Source organism: Nyctibius grandis, chromosome 10, assembly GCF_013368605.1.
Source record: "Nyctibius grandis isolate bNycGra1 chromosome 10, bNycGra1.pri, whole genome shotgun sequence".
Lineage (NCBI taxonomy): Eukaryota > Metazoa > Chordata > Aves > Nyctibiiformes > Nyctibiidae > Nyctibius > Nyctibius grandis.
Genome location: NC_090667.1, coordinates 9206246 through 9215422, shown reverse-complemented (window position 1 = coordinate 9215422; position 9177 = coordinate 9206246). Strand labels below are relative to the sequence as shown.

The following is a 9177-nucleotide window of genomic DNA, read 5'->3' as shown; positions in this document are numbered from 1 at the left end:
GAGGAGAGTCAGCAGTCCAATCTGGGACTGTGCACACAGCAAAGAGAGCGTGTCATGTCGGAGCGCTTCTCCACCCCAACCCAACAAATTTAGAACCATCCTCAAAAATAGCCAGGGAACAACGTATAATTGGTTTCACAGACAACACATTCTCATGCTGTGATTTATTTCGTAACGTCTAGTGAGTGTCATCACGCTGCACTCAAAGCCTCGGAGCTGGCATTCAGCGAGGACCCAGAGAATGAAAATTACCAGCTTCCCCAATGAATCACTGCTTTGAAAATTCACCCTTGTGAGAATCTTGTGACTATTTAGAAAAAAAAAAAAAAAGGAATTACAAGCCTGAGTCTATCACTCACATAATTAGCCCTTTCGAGGTTTGATGTGGACAGGGCAGCATTCCTAAAGCACCATAAACACGGCCAGGACCAATAATGGCTTTAGAAACGAAGTGGAGAAGTTCTCACAATTAAGGTGGGGAATGAGGACGGCTACATATGGGCGCATAAATACACCGAAAGGCAGGTCTGTGTCCGCATTGCGGGCTCCGGTGCTGAGACGACATCTCCTGCACAGATCGCTTGGCTTGGACTAAAGAGCTACCTGCAGCATGAAGACAACAGGTGCCTTAGTGCTTCTCAGCCTGCTGCTGCTCTCTTTCTTCTCTGGTAAGTGATCTTTTCCCTAGCCTAGGAAAAAAAAAACACCAACCCAAACCTTTCCTGACAACAGCAAACTTCGGAGAGCCTTGATCACTGGACTACAGGCTTGAAGATAAAGCTGAGCAAGTAGAAAATATCTGTGGGACTTGCTCACTCCTGTGACATACTTCCACTCCTCGTGTGCCTCCACAGTGGAGGTGTCACTGGGAGACGGAGCGAGCAAACTCCAAGCAGCTCTTCCAACAAATGTACCAAAGCAGAGGGTAATTATGAATTTTTTGGTACAAATGTTTGCTGGAGAGTTTTGCTGAACCAGTTAGAGAAGAAACTCGCTCACCTCAGGGTCATCAGCTCTTGTTTTGATCCCAAGGATCTTGGTATTTGATGTTTTCCTTGGAGATGTGGAAATGTAATTAGATGAAAGTTTCAGCTTTCATTTATGTTGCAGAGAAAAGCTTGAAAATTAAATTCAAATGTCCTCAAGGAGTCAGAACAAAGAGGGCAAATTAAAAGGATCCAGCACTTATTTATCTGGAGATTTACATGTCTCTCTGATGATCTGGGGAAGCTGAGTGATGATTTTTGAACATATAGGTCACATCAGTGTTATCAATTGCTTGTGTCCAGCTGACCCAGCTCTGCAAGGTTTGTGGCAACAGTAATTGAAGAATGTGCAGAACAAGAACTATTTATACTTGTTTTTCTGTGAATAATTTGAATAAAGAATTCACTGGAGAAAATTGCAAGCTGTGCATGGAGAAAAGAGGTGAATTACTTTGTACACATTATTCGTTATGAAATATTCATCTCTCTCTAACTGAGTCTTAATTGGGACTGGGTTCCATCAGAGCGCTGAAGCTTCCTTCCAAGGCCAGGCAAAATAGCAGCAAACTCTGTGATCTCCTACAAAATAAACAGATGTCAAGAGACATCATCACAAAGTCTGGTGTAGCCGCATGTAATATTTATACAAACTATCTAATGAGCTATTTTGTAAATAATATGCAGATAGCCATAACAGTGACTCTACAATGAAGGCAGCCTAGCCTAACCTGAGGACATGACAAATACACTAGTGCCAGGGATAAAACACCGAAGGGCATGACAATTGGCAGAAGTAGGGTGGGTTGATGGATGATGGTCTAGCTGACTGAGGGTTGGGTGGGATTTCCAATGTGTGGGGGCCCAAGCGTAGGACAAGGTCCTCCCACCTTCTGTCCCAGGCTCCCTCCTGCTCAGAGCAGCATTACAGCTGGCAGCCACCACAATGACCCAGCAGATACAGCCTCGCATCCGAACCTCTTCTGCCCTGATGCTGTGCGAGATGCTGGGTATTTGTCCCACAGTGTTGTGACCTGGAGTCTGCAAAGCTGCCTTCAATCCACCCTTGAGCGTCAGGCTCCCCCTTAGGGACACGGCAGGGTCGCCCTGTGCCACAGCTGTGACTCAACCTACGTGCCTGACTGCAGTCTTTGCAGCGAAGGAATATAAAGGGGATGGACTGATTACCTTCAAGCCTGGAGCCTGTGGTTACAGCGGGTATTTTTGTGCTCTTGCTGACCGGCGCTGCCTGTTCTGCTCTGTATCACCCCATGACGCCTCTTTGTACCTCACTCACCCAGGATGATGTTGTTCTGGAAGAGTCTCTGCGCTGTGCCGTGCTGAGCATGGCTGTAAAGCTGACCACAGGGTCTCCTTCTTCTTCTCCACAGTACACTCTTGTTAGCAGTACCAGCCATTTTCCTTATTCAGAAGCGCAGGAGCCTAAAACCCTTAAAAATCAATATAGCTTTAAAATCTCTGTTGAGCGTGGCTCCAGATCCGATATGGCAGCTCGCTTCCCCGGGAGTGGCTGCCTTCCAGGAGATTGGGTTATGTGTCTGAGGTGCAGTTAGCAGCTGAATGACTGATTGCATGGTATTTTAGTAACATTTTTCAAAAAAGCAAAATACTGAGAAGCAATTCAGATAATGTATTTCCTGCCCCCTCCTCTGCCGCACAAGATGATGGAGTAGGAAAAAACCTGGTGTATGTTTCACTGCAGTTTGCATAAAGGGTTTGTGACTTTAGTTCAACCTCTATCAGAAAATAATGCTGACGTGTAAAAACTCTGTTTTTTTGTTGGTTTTTTTTTTTCCAGATGTAGCAGGTCAAGACATTGAAGAGGTTAGTGCAGCTGTTTCTGCTTACTGAATCTGCATTTTCTAGAGGAATAGTTTTGTAACCAAGATCTTGGTGCGTGGTAAACAGTTTTTAATGTCTGCTGGGAGCAGGTGGGTCCTTCCAAGACGTCCCAACGCTTTGGGGAGATCACCATTGTACAGGGGATGTTATGTGTGGCCTCATTAGCAAGTAGACCAGGGAAATAGATGCTTGGTATAGCAAATGCTTCCTATGATTATGTCTAGGGTGCTTGCACAGGGTTGTGTTTGTGTGCAGTACCAGTTTTGTCCATTTTGCTCCACTGTCCAATCTTCTCATGAAACAAATGGACTATTGAGAGTGTTTTGTGCCCCCAAACAAGGTCCATCACTGGGACTTGTCCAGAGACAAAATACCTATATATTTCCTGGACACTATTTTTAATTTCCCATAGGCTGTGGTTTGCTTCTCCTTCTGCTGGGAATGTAGAAAGCTCAGCAAGCACAAAGCTGAGCACACAGTTTCGCAATATGCATGAAGCCATGCAGCAGTGGGCTAACTTGGCACCAAGAGCCTGAAAGAGCATCAGTGCTGACTCCTCTCCTATATGCCTAGGCTAATCCACTCGTGTCTTTGGGAGATCAAGTCTTCTCCCAAGTGACTACAGTTTCTGTCCTCAAACACAGGGCACAAATTCCCCTGAAACATTGCTTCTGCTCCTTTCTGACAGGGCTTTTTTCTTTCAGTAAATAGGTTGTGTCATCACTGCAGCTTTAGTCCTCTTGTCAGAAAAAGCATTATATTAGTGACCTTGTATCCAATTTGGAAAGTGAAAGAAAGAGTGTGGGAGTCCTGAAAGGTTTTGTTTTTTTTTAATTCCTTTTGCAGATTTGTAGAGAGTTTGTAAACAGAAGCGTGTACTGCACAAGGGAGTCCAACCCTCACTGCGGCACGGACGGCATCACATACGGAAACAAGTGCGCCTTCTGCAAGGCAGTGCTGTAAGTGAAAGCAGAGGGGATCAAAATAACAGAGAGTTGGGTCCATTCCCATGTATGTAATGATGTGCTTCGTGGAGGGGAGGCCCTGCATCCAGGCTGCTCCTCTTGTATGGACCAGCCCCTGAATTGTGCCAAGTGGAATATTTCCTCCTTGAAATGGAGCTGTGTGAATGCAAGTTAATTTTAATTAGTTTCTAGGCTTTGCATGCTGCTGGTTGCCATGCCAAGAGGCAGCACGGGGCCTGGGAGGCAATTGCATCCTGCCAGTACCTTCTGCACGCACTAAATTGATGCACATTTCCCACTATATGCCACAGGCTGCAACTCTGCCCACGCTTCTGGATACTGAGAAGTGTCTGGAGGAATGTGGGAGCTGAGCCATGCCAAATTATTCCTGAAAAGTGTGAATGGACTTTGTAGAACAAGACGCAAAATCTCAGAGGAAGAACCTGAGTTTCTCCTTTTCCTGAGCTCTGTCACCTTTTAAAGGAGATGCAATAGGAGCCAGCACCCTGGACTGAATGTGCTTGCAAAACATCGTTTTTTCCTTAGCAGTCCTTAACATTTGGTACACACTCAAGGCTGCCTTACCCTGGGGGAAATCAGAGAAGAGAAAGGAGAGGAGAAAATGGCTTGGTGTTCCCTGTGAGGCACCAGGGTAGCATGGGTCAGGCAAACGGTCCTGTTTGGATGGGTGAGCTCCCTGTCCCACATTGCTGTGCCTGTCATACAGTGCTTTGTCTAAGTATGTCTTGCTCCTTTTACAGGAGAAGTGGAGGGAAAATAAGATTGAAGCACCTGGGGAAATGCTGAGTCCTCACTGTCACCGAGCAGCAACAGCTGAGCCCCCGTCAGCAATGGCCACAGATGCCTGTGCACGGACACGGGAGCAGCTTGCCCTCATCTCTGCCACCTCTGCTCAATAAAATAAACCAGCACGATTCTTTGGCTGGACCCCTTTTTCCATAACACCCAGAAAAGCGCTTTGATACAGCCATGCTAGAGCCTAATGTGTGGCTTCGCTATACTGTGCTGTTACACCACCCTCCTCCAGGGAAGCTCCCTGTGCTGGAGCAGCGGTTCCCACTGCTCCGTGGGCTCTGTCCCCCGTCCCCAGCAGCTGTAGCTCTTCTATCCCGACCTGCCTGACAAATTGGCACACGTCTGCTAGGCAGTCAAGCAGCGCAACTGCTTGTGGGCTCCTGCCCAACGCTCCCCATCCCAGGGGGTGGGTGACAGCGGGCACCTCTATTCTTTCCCCAGCCTCCGTAGACATGTTCCTTCCTCTCTCAGAGGTTATTGTGGGAGGGTGACAGGAGAGCTGAACAGCGTGACTGCATATGCCTCATCTCCTTTGGAAACCAGGAACAAACAAGCTGAGGCTGGAGAATATTGCTCCATTTAAGCCTGCAACAAGAAGATGGCAGGTGGAGGCTGGGTTTAGGCAGAAGCTGCAAGGCTCATCTTTCCAAATCAGTCTCTTTCTTATTCCTTCTAAGAGAACACTTTGTCTTGAAAACTGTGAACTCACCAGCATTAGTTTCCTGCTGCCAAGCGGCTTCTCATGCTAATAAAATTATATTTAGAGGAGCACCAGATTGTATAAAGTGTCAATAATTAAAAAAAAAAATATTCCCTGGAGAAGAAGAGCTGTGGGCTTCCTCTTCCCACCTCTAGGATAAACTCTCCCTGGATCATACACAGACCTTGATTTTCTGGGCACACGTATTTGTATTTATTTATAATTTTTAATGCACGTAGACTTTATTCCCTTCTTTACTTTTCACACTGCTGCCCTTTCTCTTCTTGACGTTGGCTGGAAAATCCTTCTTTGTGCAAACATGAGAAAATGGATTCTACAGTCTCTCCCCATTCACTGTGCAAAATTCATACAAGGAAATACTTGTGGCATCCTCTTGTTAAAACATTGGCAGCAGATCAATGGGACACCAGCTCTGTCATGTTTAACACTTAACTTTCAAAGGGAGCTTTAGATTTTATCATGAGCCTCAGGGGTCAACATAGCAAGCACCTAAATGCTGAGCATCTAAACCTCTGGCCTGTGTTTGGATAGAGCTTGTGTGTTTGCCTGTCATGCCACGATCCACACTTTGAACTCAATTGGGGCACAATGCCTAAAAAGAGAGGCCTTAGTGATGCGCTCAGCACACCTAATGCTGGCTTCTCTTCTGGTAATTCACATTTGTGATGCCAGTTCTGGCAAATCCTTTGTCATTTGGTAACTTCACAGGCAGCGTGCAGGCCTGCAGGCCGCAGCCAGCCAGCGGTTGAACCGTGCAGGCAAAACTCCGAGTTGGCTGGTTTGGAGCTTCTCTCGGACCAGCTGTCTTTGATCCTGATATTTTTCCCATCCCAGCCTACTGGATTCTTGCAAAATCTGCCACCTCTTCTTGGAAGCAGACTAACCCTCTCTGTGTCCCAGGTTGTACAGCCAGGGGAAGTGCATTCGTTTGGTTTCAAATTCAGATGTTACATTAGTAAAATCAACAGCAAGACATCTGAAACATGGATAAGATTGAGGGGAGCAAGAAGCACCTCCTGCACAAGGACAAGTGGTCACGAAGGATGTGTTGGGAAAGTGGGGGGACCTTCCTCATCAGTCCTCCTGCTTGGAGCAGGATGACCTGCGCATGTCCTCGCCTACCTGAGTTATCCTGCGATGATCCTATTATATTGTGTGGGTCTGGATCAGCACCACATTCAGAACACAGGAGCAAAAAGACTGGCCAAGTGAGGCAGTGCTACACCGAGCGAATGGCTTCTGTCGTGGTCCATCCTTCGGTCTGAGTGGGCACATCGCTCCCATTAACCCAGACGGCAGCGATGCTTCACTGCTGCCGGGTCTGTTTGCTCTGGGTTTCAGAGTGCAGTGCTTGCTGTCGCAGCAGGGCTGACGGAGGGGCGCCAGGGACAGGGTAGGAGCGCGGCAGCGGGCACAGCCTGTCCAGAATGAGCTCCCGTCTGTGCCTGGCTGCCTTCCCGCACGCATACCAAACCAGAAACCAAACCTTCAGCCACTACTTTTCCTTTGATTTCCTTCTTCCACCTTTTAAGATGTGTTGTTTTGGGGGTTTTTTTTGACAGTTTTGAAAGGTGAGTGAGTCATGACACATTTGAGATCTCTCTTCTATTAGATAACATGAGCATCTCCACAGCTTTTTCACTCCCTGGGGAGGAAGGGTCCTTGGTTACAGGGCAGAGACTGGGGTGGGAGCTGCCCCAGCATCTCGGCCACTGCCAGGACCTGCCCCTTGCAGCAGAATGAGGGCCCTATGCTCCCCGTGTCTCATTCAGTCCCCCTTGGCAGTTAAAACAATGGAAGATAAAACAATGGAAGAATTAAATTTGTGCATGGTTGCTCTTACTGAAAGGAAGCGGTTGCTCACAGCTGAGCACCCTCCCATGACTGGGCTATGCACAGGGCAGAGGGGGAGGATGTATTTCCATCTTACAGCTTCACTCTCCTGGTGATGCAGCTGATACATTATTGTGTCCAGGCTCTTGGCCCATTTAACTTGTGTGCTCCACTGCTTCCTCCTCCTCCCCCAGCACAAGAACGTGTCACTGTCGCAACTCAGTTGAATCCTTTGTCCTACTTTTTTCCCTTGACATTCACAGCGTTTGACAAGGCTTTTCTAGCTGCCATGGGATGATCCTAGGGTGGTGGTGCTGACTGCAACATTCCCACAGCCCGGCTGTGGAGGAAGCTCTGGAGTTTGTTATTCCAGTTCACCCTCTTTTCCCTAAGAGAAGGCAGGGTGGATCAGGTTGGAAGGGACTTTGGTCCAACTCTTGCTCACAGCAGGGTCAGTTCTGAGGTCATATCAGGTTGCTCAGGGCTTTATCCAGTCTAGTATTGAAAACCTCAGAGGGTGGAGAATGTATGATCTCCCTGGGCTATCTGTCACAGGGTTTGACAGTCATCATGGTAAAGAAATTTTCTGTATCTGGTTTTAACCTCTTTTCTTTAAACTGCCTCATCTCCAGGCCATGCATCACCATGAGGAGCCTGGCTCTGTCTGCTCAGTAACCTGCTTGTTAACTGATAGGCTGCTCTTTCTTACATCCCCAGGAAGCCTTCTTCTCACCAGGCTGAACAAGCCCACCTCCCTCTGCCTCTTCTCACAGGGCAAATGCTCCAGCCCCCCACTCTCTTGGTGGCCCTTCACTGAACTTTCTCCAGTTTTTCAAGGCCTTTCTTGTATTGGAGGGGGGCCCAAAACTGAACACAGGAGGGAAGGCTGAGCTATGGGAACAAGGAAAAGGATTGTTCAGGGAGTAGATGGGAGAACTGTAGGAGTCTTGCAGGGGACTGACAAGATGTAGATAGCGAAAGTTGCAGGGATCAGCAGGAGCGTGTCCATGTGTATCGGGTCCTTTAAGGATCAGAGAGCAGCTGAGACTACTTTAGGGTGAAACGGCTTCCAGATGCTGAGAATCAGTCAACAGTTCCCCCCAAACCCATCACAGCTGAAGGACTTAAATAGGAGCCCAGGGGAAGCATCTGGCTGTTTTTACTGGTTCTGGAGCAGAAAGGTGAGGGCTTTGCTTTATGGTGTGAGTTTTGGTTTTTGTTTGGTGTTTTGGTTTATTTTTTTTTTCTCCTTAAATAGGCAACGTGGTTTAGGAGCTTCTCATGGGAGTAACTGCAGTAATTGTGGCTGGTCTTGGTGTCTTATAAGGCTGCTCTTAAAATGCTGGGGGAGGCTTATAAAATGCATGTGGGAGATAAGGGTTACCACAATAGAAAAAGGGAGAACAGGGGGAGGCATAAGATACATCCATAGAGAAAGAAGGGACCACATGAAGAGATTCTCATTTTAAAGCTCCATTGATGAGATGGTGCTTCAAGACACCTCTTTTGGTTTTGACACTCATGGGGCAAGAGCTTCAATAAGGTCAGCTCCTCAGGTCTCTAGAGGAAGCAGGGCTTTGGCAGAGCCTCAATTGGGACTTGAAAGATAGGGTCCAAACGGAGCTTCTGCTGGGCCGGGAGGGATACTCTGGCCCCAAGCAACAGCCTTAGTGCTTGTAGCAGGGTTGGGCCTAGTACACCAGCTCACGGAGTAATGGTTTCCCAGGGATGTGAGCAAAGCGGCGGTGCTGTGTAACGCAGTGCTTCCACTTCTGAGCTAAAATTGCTCAATTGATTGGGAGTGAACAGAAACGTCGGTATTGTGGCAAGGGCTGGCTGTGACACTTCTGGCCCTCTTCCCAAAGAATGCTGTGCCTTTCTTTGGGAGGGTGATTTTGTGGAGTCACCTGTGATAAAACCATCAGCTGCCTGGGCCCTGCCCTGTAAACGCATCCTCCTGTCATCTTCCATCACTAGACATACCCTTAATCCTTAT

At 47.6% G+C, this 9177-nt stretch overlaps 1 protein-coding gene across 1 annotated transcript; it reads left to right on the top strand.

Annotated features, from left to right (window-relative positions):
• The first annotated feature begins 610 nt into the window (after nt 1-610).
• Nucleotides 611-4618, top strand: LOC137668250 (serine protease inhibitor Kazal-type 6-like). The gene is made up of 4 exons (XM_068409639.1): nt 611-668; nt 2803-2828; nt 3693-3805; nt 4573-4618. The coding sequence occupies exons 1-4, from the start codon at nt 611-613 to the stop codon at nt 4616-4618; spliced, it is 243 nt and encodes an 80-aa protein (XP_068265740.1).
• The last annotated feature ends 4559 nt before the right edge of the window (nt 4619-9177 follow it).

What these genes read in the sequence shown, in the direction of transcription:
- LOC137668250 (XM_068409639.1), top strand. Translation starts at nt 611, where the DNA reads ATGAAGACAACAGGTGCCTTAGTGCTTCTCAGCCTGCTGCTGCTCTCT. An exon ending in CAGGTCAAGACATTGAAGAG is followed by an intron (nt 2,829 to 3,692) that starts GTTAGTGCAGCT and finishes TTCCTTTTGCAG; the next exon opens with ATTTGTAGAGAGTTTGTAAA. An exon ending in GCCTTCTGCAAGGCAGTGCT is followed by an intron (nt 3,806 to 4,572) that starts GTAAGTGAAAGC and finishes CTCCTTTTACAG; the next exon opens with GAGAAGTGGAGGGAAAATAA.